The 21049-nt window shown below is 37.7% G+C and overlaps 1 protein-coding gene across 6 annotated transcripts in view; it reads right to left on the reverse strand.

The window, feature by feature from the left end:
• The window catches only part of LOC100294723 (killer cell lectin-like receptor subfamily F member 1), a 52943-nt gene extending 33635 nt beyond the window's left edge, over positions 1–19308 (reverse strand). The window contains exons 1-5 of one of the 6 annotated variants that reach the window (XM_059887084.1): positions 17246–19308; positions 11605–12906; positions 5759–5966; positions 2967–3058; positions 694–792 (exon numbers count right to left, since the gene is read on the reverse strand). In XM_059887084.1, the coding sequence (XP_059743067.1) occupies positions 694–792; positions 2967–3058; positions 5759–5775 (208 nt within the window). In that variant the 5' untranslated portion in view covers positions 5776–5966; positions 11605–12906; positions 17246–19308. Of the gene's footprint in view, positions 1–693; positions 793–2966; positions 3526–5758; positions 5967–11604; positions 12907–17245 lie in introns of those variants that run through there. The other 5 variants (XR_009494637.1, XM_059887085.1, XM_010805553.3 and 2 more) reach the window with 5 other exon arrangements.
• Between the last annotated feature and the right edge of the window lie 1741 nt (positions 19309–21049).

A 21049-nucleotide genomic window follows, 5' to 3' on the forward strand; every position in this document is an offset into this window, starting at 1 on the left:
CAGCCACTCCCTGTGAGAGTGAGCCCCAAAGAAGCTCAGGATGTGAAAACACAGGATATAGGCCCCAGATAGCTGAGATGCATATGAAAGGAATGATTTCAGTGAGCCCAGACTCTTGCATCTTCCCATATATAAACAAGTGCCAAATTCCTTAACTTGAGATATCTGATTTTCTTTGATTAACAATAATATTTTGGTGTTCAGATTACCCACCCTTTGTTGCAAAACTTCTGTATAATCTAGCTTCTCCCCTCCCTCCTCCTTGGAGCAGCTTCTCAGAGCTATCTGAATCACGACCTTCCAGGAGTCAGTCTTCCTTCTGCCCCAAATAAAACTTAATTCCCAACTCTCACATTGTGCAAATCTTTTTCAACAAAGTGCTTTTGCCAAAACATAAAACTTCAGCAAATTGTGGCTGTCAAACCCACAGTTTGCCAATTAATTACAAAATTTCTAGCAGAGTATAAATCACATTTATTACCTGCTCTATATAGGGGGAAATGATTAATAATTAATGAAATTATCAACCTTGTCATTTAATACCAACATAAATAAAACAATATTGAAAGAGAATATTAGGTAAATGTGAACAATGATTCTGAAAAAGTTAGAGAAATGTCTAAAAAGAAAAAAACAACTCCAAAGGAAACATATTAATCTCTATAGTTGAATGTGTAGCTTTAATTTACTCACCCCAAACAGTTAGTCCTATCACTGTGGCAACAAGTGTAACCACGGCAATGCTGGTCAGTCTCAGAGCAGTCTGATGCCATTTGGGACATTTGGGGTTATCTGTAATGATTAATTTTTCTTTCTGAAACATTTAAGCACTTTAAACAAACTTGAAAATAAGTCAAACCATTGACTTTAAAAAATGCACTACATTAGAGAGTTACAAGTTAAGTTTCCTTTGGGGCAAAATGAGGACTGCAGCCTGGGAGAGAGCATTTCAGATGGCTCTGAAAAGTTGCTCCAAAGAGGCAAGGGGAAGGTCAGTACATAAATGATTTTGGTGAAGGTGGAATGTGTACAATCAAGCATGTATTTTTTCCAAAAGATTTCTGCTATTCTTGTGAAGCTTTGCTAATCACAGAAACAGTCATCTCACCGTGACAGATTTTAGAGTTTTTCTAGCTATGGAGAAATACAAGAATTGGGCTCATAAAATTGGATCGTGAAAGTATTTAACTATCCAAAGACTTGTCACTCAAGCACAGAGGAGATGTGTGCACTCTGCTCTCTACCCCCAGACTCTTTTGGGGATGTGTTGAAAAGCAGCAGCTGCAGCAACACATGATTTAATTCTTGTGGAGGTGGATGACAAGTGCCAGCTTGTACTTGACAATACAAATGTCAAACTTATGAGAGTACACATTGTCTTAATGTGATGGAAAGAAATCTACAATCTCTATACATATTCTGTTACCATGAACACATATTTAGTTATCTTTAAAGAACTGGTTTTATCAATTCAAAATAAGAGATGAATCAATTGCGTGTGTGTGCCCAGTCATGTTTCACTTTTTGCAACACTATGGACTGTAGAACGCCAGACTGCTCTGTACATAGAATTTTCCAGGCAAGAATACTGGAGTGGGTTGCTATTTCCTTTTCCAGGGGATTTTCCTGACCCAGGAATTGAACTCACATCTCCTGCATCTCCTGCACTGCAGGTAGATTCTTTACTGCTGAGCCATCAGGGAAGTCTAAGACACCAGTATGCTTTATCTAATAATTAAATATTTTTCTGTTTTTTTGTTTGTTTGTTTGTTTTGTTTTTTAATTATTTACTTCATTGTTTTTTAAATTTTTTCAGCTTGATTAAGATATAATTGACATATCACACTTTGTTTAAAGTTTATAACAGGGCAATTTGACATACACATACATTGGGCTGTGATTAGGGCTTCCCTGGTGGGTCAGCAGTAAAGAATCTGCCTACAATGCAGGAGATGTGTGCAGGACACTTGGGTTCAACCATAGTAATGCAGTCCTCATTTCACATAGTTATCATTTTGTGTGCAGATGTGGTGATAACTTTGATGATGCACATTCACTGCTGCTTTCTAGTATATGGCACAGAATTGATATCTATAGTCATCATGTTGTACATTATACCCCCAGAACTGTTATCACCAGAACTTATTAGTATCACTAGAATTTTGTAATCATTTCAACATTTCCCCCCATTCTCACTACCAACCACCAAAGTACTCTGTAGAATTCACCAGTATTAGTGAAAGAATATTATTCTTACGTTAACACTTCTGTTCCAAAACTATAATTCACATAATAATCAAATGGGTGGTTATTAGACAATCAAGTAGTCAAAATATTTCCACTAAAATTTGTCATTTACCTTTATGTACATCTGGACTGGAAATAGATAATATTCAGTGGGATTGACACCCAGGAAGGAAAAATATATCCCAAAAGGGAAAAATATATCAAAAGTATCAAAAGAATTGAATTATATTAAAAATTACTGTCTAAAGTAGAAACATAAGCAAAATTAAGTATTATAGCCGTCCATCTTTCTAAATTTTGTTTGAAATATTTTTTTAATATTTTAACAGTTATATATTTATATCAGTTCATGAAGCAAAACTCAGATGCCAGTCTTTATAACATTGCTTCAACAAAATAAGCATTATAATACTTTCTTAATTTTCAACATAGGTCAAGTCAGATCTGATTCATTACTTTCAATTAAACAATATTTATAAACATATAATTATATGCCAGAAACTAGACTGAATAGAAGGGTTGCAGAAATAGAAAACTGCACAGTCTAATGGGGAGACATGTATGTAAACTGATTATTTCAGAATAAGATTATGAATTTTCTGAATAATAGACTCCAGTTGTAGTTCTTAAAAGTTCTCATTAAAAATCTAAGACTAAAAAACCAATAGAAAATTCTAGCTGTATAATCTGTGGCCTCGTGGAAGGTTATGGATTCTTACCTTTGCATGTCCACATATGTTGGCAATGATAGGGATGTTTCCTTGGCTTCTGCGTCATTGATTCCTCTGTGTTTTGCATCTGTCCAAACATCCTATAAACAGAATAATCCATCTTTGAATGAGATGGAAAGAGAGACATCACTTGATTAAAAGCAGTCAGTGCCTACAAGCTGTGGCACTGAAACAAAGCCTAGAGCTGTGAAACCACAAAGGATATGGTTGAAGAGTGAGAGGAACTTCATTATTTAAATAAATGTTTTCTTTCAAGATGGTTTCATTATTTACAGAAGAGTTGTGATGTCACTACAGAGTTACCATATACCCAACACTCCACCTCCTCTATTATTAACATGTTGCATTAGTACATCTGTCAGAACTAATGGGTCAATATTAATATATTATTTTAATTAAAGTCTATACTTTATTCACTTTTTGTCCAGTACCTCTTCCTTAGTATTTACCTAAGACCTTTTTATATTCAAGGATACATCCCATTCAGGGTACCACAATACATTTAGTTCTGACATCTGCTTAGGATATCTCTACTGTGATAGTTTCTCACTTTTTTCTTTTTTTGAATTTTGACAGTTTTGAGGAATGTTGATTAGATATTTTCCAAAATGCTCCTAAGCTGAGGTAGTCTGATGTTTTTCTCATCATTATAATAGGTCATATATTTTCAGAGGGCTTCCCTGGTAGCTCAGATGGTAAAGAATCTGCCTGCAATGCAGGAAATCTACGTTTTGATCCCTGGGTCAGGAAGATCCCCTGGAGAAGGGAACAGCAACATTCCGGTATTCTTGCCTGGAGAATCTCATGAATAGAGGAGCCTGGTGGGCTACAGTCCGTGAGGTCACACGAGACATGACAGAATGACTGATGCACATAAGTTTTGGAGGAAGACCACAGGGATAAGTAATCATTCTTAGCACATCTGATGAAGGGTACTTTTATCAACATAACTAATGAGGGTGACTTTGGTCATTTGACTACAATGGTGTTCATCAGGTTTAACTACTGCAAAATTACTCACTTTTCCCCATTTCCACACAGTACTCTTCAGAAAGAAGTCAATATGCTCAGCCTACACTTCAGTGGAGATTTATGCTCCAACTTTTTCAAAAGAGACAATCTACATAAATTATTTAGATTTATTCTGCAGAGGATGTTTGACTAGTGTTCCATTTACTTATTCATTCAGTCATTTATATCAATGAAAGTCATTCACATTCATTTTATGTCTTGAGGGACAATCTAATGTTACTTTATTTTCTTGTTCACATGGTTCAATCTTTGACCATCGGGAGCTTTTCAGTTGGCTCACAAGTTTATGCTGATGCTGCCAAATCGAATATGTTACAACATGGATTGTGCTAATCTCTTCCTTTGCATTACAACCTCCCACTTCAATAGTGAGAATCATGGTTATCAGCATCACCAGTAACTTCCTTAATTTTTCAATTCTAGTATACATACTTTATCCCTCACAAGACATTTGGTCCTGTCAAAAACATCCATTGAGACATTTGGTCCATGATTCATTAAATAATACAAACATTAACTTCATTGAAATGTTTTTTGAGTTATTTTTATTGTAATTCATTGCCAGTTATGGATTTCATGTTTATTCTTTCTTACCGTGAAGTTTGGCAGGGTTACTTTTAAGTCAATAAGTGGTTGCTCTCAAGTGTATATGGACCTGGTTTTTGGTTTTATATTTGCAGTATCTGTTAATAATTTTGTATATACAAATTTTGTCACCATCTTTGTGACAATGTTATCTGTTGGTGGCCATATTCAAGTGTGAATACAAAGAATCTGGGCGATCATTTTTCATTGTTTTGCTATTCACCTTTAACACTTCAATAAATTTCCAAATTGAAGAATGATGAACTACCATCAGCTGTTGAAATTTGCAATTCCAACTTTCTGTTGTTCACTTTGTGGTTGCCATTTAGTACTGATATGTAAACATTCCAAGTTTCTGGTGGAACTCTTGGAGCTTTTGATCTTCTTCTGCCTCTGCCTTGCTTCCATAGACTCATACTTTCTAAACATAATCCACTAAGTCATCTAATTTTTCTTCTGCCTTCTCCGTAATGTATTTAAAATTTCATTTATGTCTTCTAAGGGCAGAAATAGAACTCCAAACTGCATGGATGAACACTTAGTGTGTTGGCTATTAATAACTATAGTGATATGCTCATATGCTCTCCCAAACAAGATTTTTTTGCCACAGTGATTGTGACAAATAAAACAAGCATCCTTTTCCTTCTTCATCTGGTATAGTCAAGTTGTATTTGTATTTGCCATCTCAGAACCCATCATGCACAGTGATTTATCCCACAATGTTGAGATTTATTTCCTGTGCAAACACAAGTACTTTCTCATATACATATCTGTGTCTTCTTACTTTTTCATTGTTAGTGCATAATTCAACAACACAGAAAAACCCAGTGCTACTCCATGCACAGTGAATAACTGAGTGAACTCTGTTGGGGTCATCTTGAAGATGTCATCACTGAATATGTATACTGGCACTGAAATATCAAATATTGTCTTAAGTTGCATTACTATAAATAAGAATTTTTTGGTGATTTTTGAGCACTGGAATCATGCATAAAAATCCCCATATCTTGTCACTTTATACTCCTCTGAGATTTTAATTACATGCAATGAAGTTAGGTTTGGAAGTCTGTGTCTGTTTTGAATTCTATTTACTGTCCCTATTATTGAATTTCTGGTCTGAATAACAGGACCTCTTCATCATGATGGACAATTCTTTGAAGTACCTGTGATGGTGTTGCATTTGGTTCTTCTTCTATATGCCATTTTAACCCATTCAGGGTTTTTCTTACTTCCCCTTTAACACCAGTGCTGTGCTGATGTTTTCCTGTCCCATCTTGAATGACTGTAATGTTAGCCTACTCCTGGCAGCTGTACATCAGGCTTGAAACAGTTTGTTCTCTTCACAGCATCAGTGCATCTTACTCCTATAATCTGTTACAGAAAAGGAAATGATACCAAAAACCATTAAAATATAGCATTGGCTTTTCTCTTTGTCAGTAACTATATCTGCCATATTCCACTAAGAATTTTCAACTAAAGATGTCATATTGCTAAGCAGCAGCAGAAGAAGGGTTACTTTTTTCCTTTTGTAGCCATTCAACCAGTGATCACTCATTCACCATAGGGAAAACCTTACTAATGTCTCATGAACTTGACACCCAGTTTTTCTGGGCTGAGAAGTCAGTAAGTAGGCACCAGATAAGAGCATGGTAGTCTACAATGATTCACAGGTGCTCAGGAAGTTTTCACCAGAAAAATCCCTCTAAACAGTGGTGGATGCTTCTCACAGTTTGCTACAATCATGCCTTTGTAGGACATCCATTCAATGCAAACATCACTATTAATTCTAGGTAATGGGATAGTTGTAGGGGTTTCATTAGATGCCTGGTATCCCCTCGTGGTGACTTTTACTCTACCTCCATGTCATAGGAGACCCACACCCATTCTCACCCATCCTAAACAAGTAAAACACTTGTCCATTTTACAGAGTAGACTTCATGATCTTTTTAATTTGTGTACATTAAAATTCACTCTTTCTGCCATAAAATTCTGTGAGTTTCATGGGTTTTGACTAAAGCATAATGTAATGAATACACCATTACAATATCATGCAGAATAAAGCTTCATTGCCCTGAAATATCCCCTGTCTTTCACTTTTCAACCTTACTTTTCATGCAAACCTTGACAATATTTACCTTCTTTACAGTTTTGCTTTATCCATATAACACATCAATGAAATTATGTAAAATAGAGCATTTTCAGACTAATGTCTTTTAATATGAAATATGCATTTCAGATTTATCTATATATTTTTGTGGCTGGATAGCTCATTCTTTTTTATCGCTCTTTCCATCATCTGAGTACCATAGTTTGTACACTCATTCACCTATTGAAAGACATCTTGACTGCTTCCAGTTTGGGGCAATTATAAATCAATCTGCCATAAACATTCATGTGCAGTTTTTTGTGGATACAAGTTTTCAAATCAGTTTGTAAATACCTAGAATGGTAGTTGCTTAATCATATGATAGACTATACTTAGTTTTATTTAAAAAAAAAAAAGTCAGTTGTCTTTCAATTTGAATGTCTTTGCATTTCCACCAGCAAAGAATGAGTCCCTGTTGCTTCCCATCCTCATCAGCAATTGGTATTGTCAGGACTTTTGATTTTAGCATCCTAGCAGGTGTCTAGTGGAAGTTCATTGTTATTTTAGTTTGCATTTCCCTAGCAACAGGTGTATCTTTTCATGTGCTTTTTCCATTTTCATATCTTCTTGGGTGAAGTGTCTTTTCAAATCTTTTACCAATTTTTCGATTGAGTTGTTTGGCCAGTTTTTGTTGAGCATTGAATTATTTACACTGACTGCAAGTCCTTTTATGAGATTCATATTTTGCAAAAAAATTTTTACTGTTTTGTGACATAAAAGTGTCTTTAACAGAACAGAAGTTTTTATTTTAAATGGAGCCCATTCCTTTTTCAATTCAATTGTATTTGTGTCTTTCTCAAAAATGAGTTGACTGTATTATAAGGCATTTGTTCGGGGGGATTTCATTTTGTTCTGTTGATCTATATGTCTGTATGTTCACCAATACCACGTTGTCTTGGTTATTTTGGCTTTATAGTAAGTCTTGAAATCAAGTACTGTGAGTCCTTCAATTTTGCTCTTCTTCCTCAGCATTGTGTTGACTGGTCTAGAACTTTTTGTCTTCCTACATAATTGGAATTAGTTTGTCGATCTCTATGAAAAAGTTTGAAGAGATTTATTTGTCATTACAGTCTATAGATAAAGTCAGAAGGAATCAACATCTTTACAGTAATGAATCTTCCAATATGTGAACATGAAATATCTCTCCATTGATCTAAATCTCCTTTGATGTCATTCATTTTATCAGTGCTTTATAGTTTTCCACATATAGATTCTGTACGTATTTTGCTTGATTTATATCTAAATATTTCAATTTTTGATGCTATTGTAAATGGGATTTTTAAATGTTAAATTCAAGTTGTTCGTTGCTGGTATATATGTATGAAATTAACTTTTTATTTATTAACCTTAAACCTTGCAAATGTTCTCTGCTCACTTCTTAGTTCCAAGAATTTTTTATCTTGATTCTTTTGGGTTCTCTAACAGGACAGTTACATCATCTGCTAAAAGAAATAGTTTTAGTTTTTGTTTTCTAATCTGTATGCCTTTTATTTCTTGATTTTCTTGCATGAGGTAGGATTTCTAATACAATGCTGAATAAGAGAGGTAAGAGTAGACATCTTGCCTTTTTCTTGAGCTTAAAAGGAAAACTATCTCACCATGAAACATGATGTTAACAGTAGATTTTTAAATAAGTGTTGTTTATCAAGCTTTTTATTTGCTCAGAGTGCTTATGGGTATTGACTTTGTCACTTTTTTTTTCTTCCAGCTGACTTGATTACATGCTTTTTCTCCTCAGCTTATTGATTGGATTATATTTATTGATTTTTGAATGTTGAACCTGCTTTGCAAACCTGAAATAAAACCCAACTGTCCATGATGTATACTTCCTTTGTAGATTTTTGGATTTAATTTGCAAAGCTTTTTTTTTTTTTTTTTTAACTGTTTTGTTGGTGTGTTCATGAGAGATGTAAATCTGCGGTTTTATTTTCTTTTAATGTCTTTATTCTACTTTCAGTAATGTTGGCTTCATAGAATGTCTTCTCAGGAGGTGTTTTCTCTGTTTCTATTTCCTTTATGAGATTGTGGAGAATTGGTACTACATCTTTCTTACAACTTTAGTAGAATTCACCAGTGATATCATTTGGCTTTGTTTTTTTTTTTTTTTTTTTTATGGTTTGGAAATATACTAGTAATTGACTCAATTACTTCAATAGATGTGGACTATTCAATTTATCTATTTCTCCCTGTACGAATTTTTATAATTTGTGTATTTCCAGGAATTGACACATTTTATCTGTTATCAAATTTGTGGGAATAAAATTATCTCTGGTATATCTAGGTTACGTTTTTATTGCCATGAAAGCTCTTATTTCTGATATTGATAATTTCTCTCTTCTCTCTTTTCTTCTTATCCTGATTGGAGTTTGATGAATCTTATTGATACCAAGTTTCTTGATGAATCTTATTGAAACCAGCTTTTGGTTTCCCTGATTTTCTCTATTGTTTTCCTGTTTCATTTATTTCTGCTCAAATATTTACTATTTCCTTTTTTCTGTGTCTTTTAGGTTTAAAATATTCTCCCTTGTCTAGTTTCCTAACGGGAATTTAAAGCTGATTTTAGATCTTACTTACTTATTTTTGAGTGTATCCATTTCATGACACAGATTTCCCTCTAACTACTCACTGCATCTCACATATAGAAGTATAATAATGGTATTTTTCTATATGATACAGTTATTCTTATCTTTGGAATTTATTTTTGAGAAAAAGCCAAGGAAATTACAGAAGGACTGAATGTGTCATGTATGTTTCTGTGTGTTAGTCACCCAATCGAGTCCAACTCTTTATGACTCCAGGAACTGTAGCCTGCCAGGCTCCTCTGCCCATGGAATTCTCCAGCAAGAATACTGAAGTGGGTTGCCATTCCTTTCTCCAGGGGATCTTCCCCACCCAGGGATCGAACCCAATTTCTCACATTGCCGGCAGATTCTTTACCCTCTGAGCCACAAGAGAAGACTGAATGTGTAACAAGAGAAATTAAATATAACTTTTGTCTAAAATCAAGAAGACAAGAGGAAAGAAACGAGGAGTTGTATTTGGAAAAAGAGTGATCTGATTTTGGACATAAGTCTGAGATGCCTATTAGACATCCAAATGGAAATGCCTAATGTGCATTTAGATATTTGTACCTGTAACTCAAGAAAAAGAACTATATATGAAGCAGAATGAGCTCACTCAAATAGTGTACTTACAGTGCTAAGTACTGTCCTTGAGAAACTCCAACATTTAGAGCTAAAAGAGAGAGGAAGCCAGTAAGTGAGATTAAGAAAGGGTAGCTGAGGTTGTCAGAGAAAAAAGAAAGAGATGTGTTTGGAAACACAGAGAAGAAAGTTTTTATTAAGCAACAGGTGGCAAACTATGTCAAAGGATGCTGAGAGGTCAAGAAATACAGGGATAGTTAAATGGCCATTAACTTGGCAATGTGGAAGTCCCTAGTGATATTGATCAGAAATGGTTTTGTGAAGAGAAGAGAATGGAATGAGTTTAAAAACAACAGAAAATGAGGAATTTGAGAGTGTGTATTTAGCCAAATCTTTTGACAAATATACTAAGAATAATGAAGGAATAATGGAATAATAGCTAGAGGAAAATATATAATCAAGGGAAATTATTTTATTTTAAATATGGTGGACCTTAGAGCATGGGGGTTTTTGTTCCTTTAGGTTGCTTTTTTTTATGATGGAAATGAATCAGTGAAAAGATAAAAATCAATACTGCAAAAAAGGGTGGAAGATAAATAATTGCAAAAGTAATGTTTTCAGAAAAATCAAGAGGAGATGGATTCTAAAGTACAAGTGGTGGGCTTGGCTTTTTATATGAGCAAAAATATTATTTCCACTGTAACAGAATAGAGATTATTCTATGCTTTGAATTCTAGACACACTTAGGTTAATTTTGGCCAAGAGTTATGTGCAAATTTCTAAGTTATTCTTTTCTACATCAAAGAAAAACAACTATGGAAGGATAACCACAATCTCTTCCTTTCCTGGCAGCTTACTTCCTCTCAAACAATGCTTATGGCATTTCTCTGAAGTATTTTGAAGACTGTGGTTCACCTAAAATTTTTTCAAATATGCTTTCGTGATTTGTTTGAAATTTTGCACAAAAAAATAATAATTTAGATCAGCATGTGTGTTAAGTAGATATGAATCAGCAAACTAAGTGGTTGAGGGCCAAGTGTATTGCCAAAAGAATTGCTAGGGAAAAAAGAGAAGTTTGGAATTAAAGGAAGGATCCTTCAAGACTATTCTTCAAGGGGCTGTAAGAGATTAAGGGGGGAAAGCAATGGCACCCCACTCCAGTATTCTTGCCTGGAAAATCCCATGGACGGAGGAGCCTGATAGGCTGCAGTCCATGGGGTCACTAGCAGTCGGACACGACTGAGTGACTTCACTTTGACTTTTCACTTTCATGCATTGGAGGAGGAAATGGCAACCCACTCCAGTGTTCTTGCCTGGAGAATCCCATGGACAGAGGAGCCTGGTGGGCTGTCGGACACCACTGAAGTGACTTAGCAGCAGCAGCAGCAGGGACAGAATATGGAAAAGAAGTGAAGAAAAATGATAGAAGCTTTAAAGGAAAGGAAACCATAATATTACAGCAATAGAATTTATGGTGTTAATTTAAAAAAGCAGAGTAAAAGCTAAAGGTTGACCCCAATATCATTCAGACCCCAATATTACTCTTTGCGACACCATGAACTTTACAGCCCATGGAATTCTCCAGGCCAGAATACTGGAGTAGGTAGCTGTTGCCTACTGCAGGGGATCTTCCCAACCCAGGTCACCCACATTGCAGGCAGGTTCTTTACCAGCTGAGCCACCAGGAAGCCCAAGAATACTGGAGTGGGTAGCCTATTACCTCCCCAGCAGATCTTCCTGACCCAGGAATCCACCTGGGGTCTCCTGCATTGCAGGTGGATTCTTTACCAGCTGAGCTACTAGGGAAGCCCTGAAAGAAAGGAAATAATAACATTATAGAATAGATTTTATGGTGTTAACTAAAACAGCAGAGTAAAAAGCTAAAGGTTGACTCCAATATCATTCAGTTACTGTATGAATTTTTATATCCTTTTACTTACTATATGAATACTAAAGTTATCTTTGTAAATATCAAGGATAACTTTGTTTTAATCTTTGGATTTAGATCATCTAGCAGAATACCTAACAAATGTAGCTTTTAAAAATACACTAGTGGAGTTGACAAAGCCCAGGGAATATAAAGAGCAATTTGTTCTTGTAAATACACAAATGATTAGAGCTAAGAATGAAAAAGATGAGAGAGGTATTCACCTACTTGGAAATAGCAAAAATAAAGATTTTTATGATTTATTCAAATGATGTTATTAAAATAATATTGCATACTTATAATATTTTGGACATGCACCATCTCCTTCAACCATTTAAACCACTCTCTTGGGCCTATTATTCCCACTTTAAAGATGAGGAAACTGAGTGGCAAGGAGAATGATCAACTTAATGTAGTGTTGGAGCTAGAATTTATGTCCATGTTATCTGATGTAGAGTCTGGACCCTTCAACATGCTCCTTCATAATTTCTATGTATACCTGTGGCTCATTCACGGCAAAAAAACAACAAAATTCTGTAAAGCAATTATCCTTCGATTAAAAAATAAATTAATTAAAACAATGTTCCCAAAGATACTTATTCTACACCACCTAAATGTCTTTATTTAAATTTCCTTCATCCTACGAGAAGCTTCACCAGTGAATATTTACGTCTGAATAATCATCGTTTTTGATCACATACTGTGAACATCTGGTTCAACCAAGAATGACATTCTCCTGATTACAGATTACTGAGAAAGCAACATTGTGACAGGTAAAATAATCAAAAAGAGCATTAGAAAATTTAGGATGTCTAGGCAAAAGAGAGCAGAACAAAGTGGTCTTTGTACAGCCATAGAACCATCAAGTCATGTGATTGTTGCTCTTCAGTTGCTAAGTCCAGTCCAACTCTTTGTAACCCCAGGGACTGCAGCATGACGGGCTTCTCTGTCCTTCACCATCTCCCAGAGTTTTCTCAGATTCATGTCCATTGAGTTGGTGATGCTATCTAAACACCTCATCCTCTGTCGCCCTCTTCTCCTTTTGCCTTCGGTCTTTCTCAGCATCAGGGTCTTTTGCAATGAGTCAAGTGGAGGCTAGACCAAAAGAGAAATACATTAGGTAGAGAATGATCCTCCATAACTGTCAAAAAAGAAAGGAATAACTAAAAAAAAAAGGATATTGTTGCTGTTTCTCAAAAAAAAAAAAAAAAGGAACAATAAAGAAAAATACCAAAAATCAAGTGTAAATCATGTGTACACTATAACAAAAATTGAAGACAAGTAACACAGAAAGCATTTGAAATGTATATATAAAATAAGGAACTACGAGGAATATACGGGGGGTTCTTTCTAATCAGTTAAAAAATAGCAATATAAAACTAGAAGAAAACATGAGGTAACAATTTATGAAAAAAGAAAATATATTGTCAATAAGCATTTGCAAAAAATTCTTATGTGTATAAATAAACAGTCCATCTGAGAGCATTAGCTGTCTCTCCATTCATTTGTGAGAAAAAGCACAGTTGATACCAAGTCAGAGTAAAAAAACAAAAAGAAAACAAAACCTCACCAAGATATGTATCTAACCACATCGAATTATTTTATCAATTTCCAAATCTAACTTTATTTTTTTCCTAAATAAATCATCTTAAAACGTACTAGAAGTCCTCATTGTATAATTGAATACTAGATAAAGTACACTTGCATAAACTGATCTAAAAGAAAAACTAACATTTCATAATAAATGGTGGGGGAGGAGAGTTCAGTAGGCTTTATCTTGAAAAATAAAGCACGATATTATTGGAAAATAGTTTATCTTATATTTAAGATTTAAGCTACAACTGTATATATTCAACAATCTTTAGAATGGAAAGAATTAAGTGTTGAGATTTTAGGAGGGACATTATTTTTCAACCTGATTTTATAATAGCAGAGTAGCATAACTGTAGCTCTTATTTGAGTTTTATAGCATAATCATATAATGTGTCACTTTTGCAAAAAAGAATACCTCTCTGATTTTATTTTTATTGAGTGTCTCTTTTTTTTAATTTTATTTTATTTTTAAACTTTACATAATTGTATTAGTTTTGCCAAATATCAAAATGAATCCGCCACAGGTATACATGTGTTCCCCATCCTGAACCCTCCTCCCTCCTCCCTCCCCATACCATCCCTCTGGGTCGTCCCAGTGCACTAGCCCCAAGCATCCAGTATCTTGTATCGAACCTGGTTGAAGCAGCTACTAATCTTCTTAGTGTCCCTGTTGATTTTGTATATTTAAAGTATTAATTTGTACAATTCTGTTGTTCTCCCATTTTTCAGTAAATCTGCCTGTGATTTAAACTAATTTCTAATTTGATTTAAACAAATCTCAAAGCTCTCATAAAATCTTAAATACTTTGCAAGCAAGGTTATTTTGCATAGCACACTCTGTGTGCATTAACTTTTAGCATCCGAGAGCTGGCGAAATACAGTCAACAACTTCCTTGATGTCGTGGCATAGATGGAGGCTAAGGCCAGGTGGGAAGAGCAGGTGCGTGGCAGCCAATTTTGCAAGTGTCAGCTCATCAGTGATTAATTTTGCTTCTATTGCTTTTGACATTTATTACTTTCTTATACAGCCTCATAACTGCAGTGATTCTGTGAATGAAAGTTTGGAGACTTTCTATATAGTATGTTAAAATTGAAGATGCTTTGACATAATTCTTAAGTGATTCTCACAGCTTTAATGTAATACAGTCAAGACAGACATAATTATTTCCACTCTATACTTGACTTAGAAAGGTTACAAACTTTGCTTGAATTCATAGAATCATTGAATAAGGTAACTGAGATTTGTACCTAAATCAGTTCTTGTGCTAAAGTCCTGTTTAATCCAATGTATTATACTGCCACCAAGTGGTATGAACTTTTATTCACATGCATCTGTAAATAAACAGGTTATTTCCATTCTTACGGATTTGGGAATATTGATGATTTCTTTACTTGTCTATTAGCAAAGTAATTTTTTCCTGTGTACCAGGGATGCTCTTATTTAACATTCACATATTTCTGAATTTGTATGATTTTATGCTTTAGATACACAAGGAGAAATTAATTATATGAAAAGTTTAACAGGTATAGTATTTATTTTATCCAAGGTATTGTATCCTAAAATTTAACCTATTATTATCCTTCTTACTTTAATAGGAATAATAATCAAGATTTCCAGGAGAAATATCAATAACCTCAGATATGCAGATGACACGACTTTTACGGCAGAAAGTGAAGAGGGACTAAAGAGTCTCTTGATGAAGGTGAAAGAGGAGAGTGAGAAAACTGGCTTAAAACTCAACATTCAAAAAATTAAGGTCATGGCATCTGGTCCCATCACTTCGTGGCAAATAGATGGGGAAGCAATGGAAACAGTGACAGACTTTCTTTTCTTGGGCTCCAAAATCACTGCAGATGTTGACTGCAGCCTTGAAATTAAAAGATGCTTGCTCCTTGGAAGGAAAGCTATGACCAATATACAGAGCATATTAAAAAGCAGAGACATTACTTTGTCAACAAAGGTCCATCTAGTCAAGGCTATGGTTTTTCCAGTAGTCATGTATGGATGTGAGCTGCTAAGTCACTTCAGTCGTGTCCGACTCTGTGCGACCCCATAGACGGCAGCCCACCAGGCTCTCCCATCCCTAGGATTCTCCAGGCAAGAACACTGGAGTGGGTTGCCATTTCCTTCTCCAATGCATGAAAATGAAAAGTGAAAGTGAAGTCGCTCAGTCGTGTCCGACCCTCAGCGACCCCAAGGACTGCAGCCTTCCAGGCTCCACCTTCCATGGGGTTTTCCAGGCTGGAGTACTGGAGTGAGGTGCCATTGCCTTCTCCAATGGATGTGAGAGTTGGACTATAAAGAAAGCTGAGTGCCGAAGAATTGATGCTTTTGAACTGTGGTGTTGGAGAAGACACTTGAGAGTCCCTTGGACTGCAAGGAGATCCAACCAGTCCATCCTAAACTAGATCAATCTTGAATATTCATTGGAAGGACTGATGCTGAAGCTGAAACTCCAATACTTTGCCCACCTGCTGTGAAGAACCGACTCATTTGAAAAGACCGTGATGCTGGGAAAGATTGAAGATGGCAGGTGTTGGGGGATGGGGTGGGGGAGAAGGGGACGACAGAGGATGAGATGGTTGGATGGCATCACTGACTCAATGGACATGAGTTTGAGCAAGTTCCGGGAGTTGGTGACGGGCAGGGAGGCCTGGCGGGTTGCAGTCCATGAAAAGAGTCAAACACGACTGAACAATAACAAGCCTTCCTACTTTATAGTAAAATGAATGAAGCTCACAGATTCTATGTAAACTGCCAGTATTACACAGCTATCAGTCACCACACCAAGGCTCCCTTGTTCCTCTTCAAAGCCCATCCTTATAACCATAAATTATATTTCATACCATAGTTTTTCCTTAGTTAGAATTTTATCAAAGTTTATTCTTTCATTCCCTGTTTACTGCTTTTCTAACACAATATCTTCTGAATGACTATAAGCACCAGATCTTTTGAATCAATCCTTGAGTAATACCTTGTTCAGGTACTCATCTATGTAAACATTACAAATAAATATCTAATCAATGCCTAAATATCTGATCTATACCTGTATCACTTTTTCACAAGAAGTAACCAAAAGTTTGTTTGTTTGTTTGTTTTAATGTATTTTAATTGGAGGCTAATTAGGGCACACCAACCCACCCCAGTTTGCTTGCCTGGAGAATCCAATGGACAGAGGAGCCTGGCAGGCTACAGCCCATGGGCTCTCAAAGAGTTGGACATAACTGAGTGACTTGCACACTACTTTATGATATTTTGGTGGGTTTTGCAAATATGTATTGATTTTGTACTCCATTCCTGACATCAGTGGTAAAAAATTGGTTGTGAAAAAATTCTTCTCTAAAATGCTGTAATTTTTAAATCCAAATCATACATTTAGAGCTGCTGTCCAATACAGTAGCCATTAACCACATTTGAGTGTTTAAATTTAAGTCAATTATAATTAAATAAAAATTTAAAATCCACCCACATTTCAAATGCCCACTAGCCCCAAGTGGCTAGTGGCTACAGTTGTGGTTGCAACTGATATGGAATATTTCCACCATTGCAGAATGCTGATTCAACAGTGCAGGTCTAGATTCAAGATAACAGTTTTCTTCCAGATGTTGTACAAAAGGAACTCTGCCAGGGTCCAGCCCCGGCTGATACAGGGTATTCGAAGGAGAGACCACGTAGGTGAGGATCAGGAAACAATTGCTTAATTAAATGTTAATTAAGGATATAAAGAGTAATAGAATGAGGATAGCTCAGTGAGGAAATTCAGTGGAGAAAAGAGGCTGAGTAGCTTGGTTTATGCGGGAGACCAATAAAACTTCAAGACAAGAAGTTTGCACCACTTACGTAGGCCGCACGCGTCCTTCTGTTCTCCCAAAGGAGAGGAGACACTGAGGTCCCCCCGGTCGGATCTTAGAAGCCCAGGCATAATTAGCAAGCATGGCGGGTTCCACGCTCCAGATGGAGACTCAGCCAGAATTTGAGAGAGAGAGTGACATGGGGAGACCAAGTTTCAGTGAACAAGGCCCACACTTTATTTTCCAAAGTAGTTTTTATACCTTAAGTTATGCATAGAGGATAATGGGGGAAGGAGTGGAGTCATGCAAAGACAGCAGTTCCTGGTTCTAATCGAAGCCAGGCTTTCAAACTTTTCATATGCAAAAGTTCAGGTGATTTACATCATCTTCTGGCCAGGAGGCCTGTTAACATTTTAAGAAACTTATTTTTCTCTAAAGGTGATTATTCCAAAGTCAAGCACCAGCCTCCAAAAAAGCATTGGACAAAGCTGCATTCCTATAGGGCAAAAGTGAGGTGGGCCAATCAAGAAAAGAATTAACTCAAGGGTCCAAGGTTACAAACACTGAGGCTACTACTTACATTTCTATACACCCATTATATCAATCAATACACTGCCAAGGACACAGTAGGTAAGGGGTATGGAGACTTAGCAGCAAACATTGGCCCAATAAGTGAAAAACCCTTCACCAATACAATTTCTAATCAATCATTTAACTACTCAAAGGACTCTCTGTTTAGACAGTTTAGAACATCTCCCACCTCTCACAGTTGGGAGGCTCTGAACAATCACATGTGGCCGGAAAAACCTATTCAGGCAGGCTAGAGGATTTCCAAAGGAGTTTGTAGGTTGAAATACTGTCACACCCAGGAATTATTAACTGGAGCTGTAAGCTAACTCTTTTTTCAGAGAGAGGTACTAGGGGACAGCCCCCCGTAAAGTCAGAGGTGTAGGTGAGAGCACAAAGCAGAAAGTAGGCAGACTCTGGTTTTGTGGGTAGATGCTCAAGAATTTCCAGGGGGACTCCTGAGGCTTGATCCTGCCTTTGCGTATGCCGAGCCTCCTTCCTCATGACCTTTGTCATGGGTGGAGCTCCTCACGCTGGCTCCCGGCAGTGATAGAATTCCAGTTGAGCTATTCCAGATCCTGAAAGATGATGCTGTGGAAAGTGCTGCACTCAATATGCAATATGCAATATGCACTCAATATGCAATATGCCGGCTCCCTGCAGAACTCCAGCTAGTGTTTTTGAACAATGAATCATAGTTAGCTCAATACATTTTACAGCAATTAAAAGCAATAGCCTTCTTCAGTGTGTGTTCTCATAAGATGTAGATGTTAAGATCCAAGTGAAGAAAGACTGAATATGACGATAGTGTTTAAAGAGAACCTGAAGAGGGGTTTCCCTGCTGGTCCAGTGGTTAAAACTTCACCTCCCAACTTAAGGGGTGTGGTTCGATACCTGGTCAGAGTGCTAAGATCCCACATGCCTCACAGCCAAAAAACCAAAAGAGAAAATAGACTCAATATTGTAATAAATTGAGTAAAGACCTTAAAATCAAAAATATCTTTAGAAAAGAGAGACAGAACTTGAATATAGGAGAGCAATATCATGTGTGTGCTCATTTTTTAATACTTTACTGAGATCAGGTAAATACCTTTAAAGTAAATAACAACACATGTCTCAAAATGATAGAGACTTTTGGTGAAGAATGACTTGTCTACTCTTAGAATTTCTCAGTAAAATACGCCTGAATATATACGACTTATGGAAAGTCCAGTGTGTTAGTCATTCAGTCGTGTCCAATTTTTGCAACCCCGTGGACTGTAGCCTGCCAGGCTCCTCTGTCCATGGAATTCTCCAAGCAAGAATAGTGGAGTGGGTTGCCATGCCCTCCTCCAGGGGATCTTTTCAACCCAGAGATTGAACACAGGTCTCCTGCAATACAGGCAGATTCTTTACCGTCTGAGCCAGCTGAAAGTCCTGGAAAGTCCAGCATGGTACCATAAATTAAATTTTAAATTGAATATGTGTCACAATATGTCAGAAATTTCTAGAGCTATGAAGTTGATGGGATCTATTCAGCAAGTTCCTTCATGACTGGCAGTTTTCCCACCTGAACCATGACACACAGTTTAGGGAAGTGACCTAAAAGTAGTTTTTGAGCATTTCTAACCACAGTCTTTACACTAGGCCTGGAGGATTGAAGGAGAAACTGCCCAGATGAAAAAAGCTTCGTTGACTTAGGAAATGGCACCAGGACAGTGCAGAAAGTCAGTGAAGAGCCCCTACTTGAGGATTCCTTAAGTGCAGGTGGCTGCGACCGGCGCGCTCAAGTGCAGGCAGCTGCGACGGGCACGCTCAAGCGCGCTAAGCAAGGCCGAGAGGAGCCACCCCATGTCCGACGTCAGGGACAGAAGCCAGGAGGACCCCATGCCCAAAGGGCGGCGGCCAAGAGGAGTTACCCCACATCCGAGGTCAGGGGCAGCGGCCAAGAGTACCAGACTGCGACGGCGCAGGAACGGCCAAGAGGAGCTACCCCGCATCCGAGGTCAGGGGGTGCGGCGGAGAGGAGATACCCAGCGTCCAAGGTCAGGAGCGGCAACGAGGGGAGTTACCCCGAGTCTGAGGTCAGGGGCGGCGACGAGAGGAGTTACCCCGCGTCCAAGGTCAGGGGCTGTGGCCGGGAGGAGATACCCCTCGCCCCAGGGCCAAGGCCAGGGGCTTGGTGGGGAGGAGCTACCCCACGCCCCTAAGCCTGAGGCCAGGGGTGGTGGGCGGGAGGAGATACCCCTCGTCCCACGCCCGAGGCCAGGGACAGTGGCCAGGAGGACCAACCCCACGTCCAAGGAGCTGTGGCTGCCTGGGCTCAGGAGGACCTAGAGGAGCTATCCCACGCGGAAGGTCAGTGAGGAGAAACCCCTCGTCCAAGGTAAGGAGCAATGGCTGCGCTTTGCTGGAGCAGCCGTGAGAGATACCCCACGCCCAAGGTAAGAGAAACCCAAGTAAGACAGTAGGTGTTGCAAGAGGGCATCAGAGGGCAAACACACTGAAACCATATTCACAGAAAACTAGTCAATCTAATCACACTAGGACCACAGCCTTGTCTAACTCAATGAAACTAAGCCATGCCCGTGGGCAATCCAAGATGGGCGGGTCATGGTGGAGAGATCTGACAGAATGTGGTCCACTGGAGAAGGGAATGGCAAACCACTTCAGTATTCTTGCCTTGAGAACCCCATGAACAGTATGAAAAGGCAAAATGATAGGATACTGAAAGAGAAACTCCCCAGGTCAGTAGGTGCCCAATATGCTACTGGAGATCAGTGGAGAAATAACTCCAGAAAGAATGAAGGGATGGAGCCAAAGCAAAAAGAATACCCAGCTATAGATGTGACTGGTGACAGAAGCAAGGTCTGATGCTGTAAAGAGCAATATTGCATAGGAACCTGGAATGTCAGGTCCATGAATCAGGGCAAATTGGAAGTGGTCAAACAAGAGATGGCAAGAGTGAATGTCGACATTCTAGGAATCAGCGAACTGAAATGGACTGGAATGGTTGAATTTAACTCAGATGACCATTATATCTACTACTGCGGGCAGGAATCCCTCAGAAGAAATGGAGTAGCCATCATGATCAACAGAAGAGTCTGATATACAGTACTTGGATGCAATCTCAAAAATGACAGAATGATCTCTGTTCATTTGCAAGGCAAATCATTCAATATCACGGTATGCAAGTCTATGCCCCAACCAGTAACGCTGAAGAAGCTGAAGTTGAACAGTTCTATGAAGACCTACAAGACCTTTTAGAACTAACACCCCAAAAAGATGTCCTTTTCATTATAGGGGG

The sequence above is a fragment of the Bos taurus genome, chromosome 5, assembly GCF_002263795.3.
Source record: "Bos taurus isolate L1 Dominette 01449 registration number 42190680 breed Hereford chromosome 5, ARS-UCD2.0, whole genome shotgun sequence".
Taxonomy (NCBI): domain Eukaryota; kingdom Metazoa; phylum Chordata; class Mammalia; order Artiodactyla; family Bovidae; genus Bos; species Bos taurus.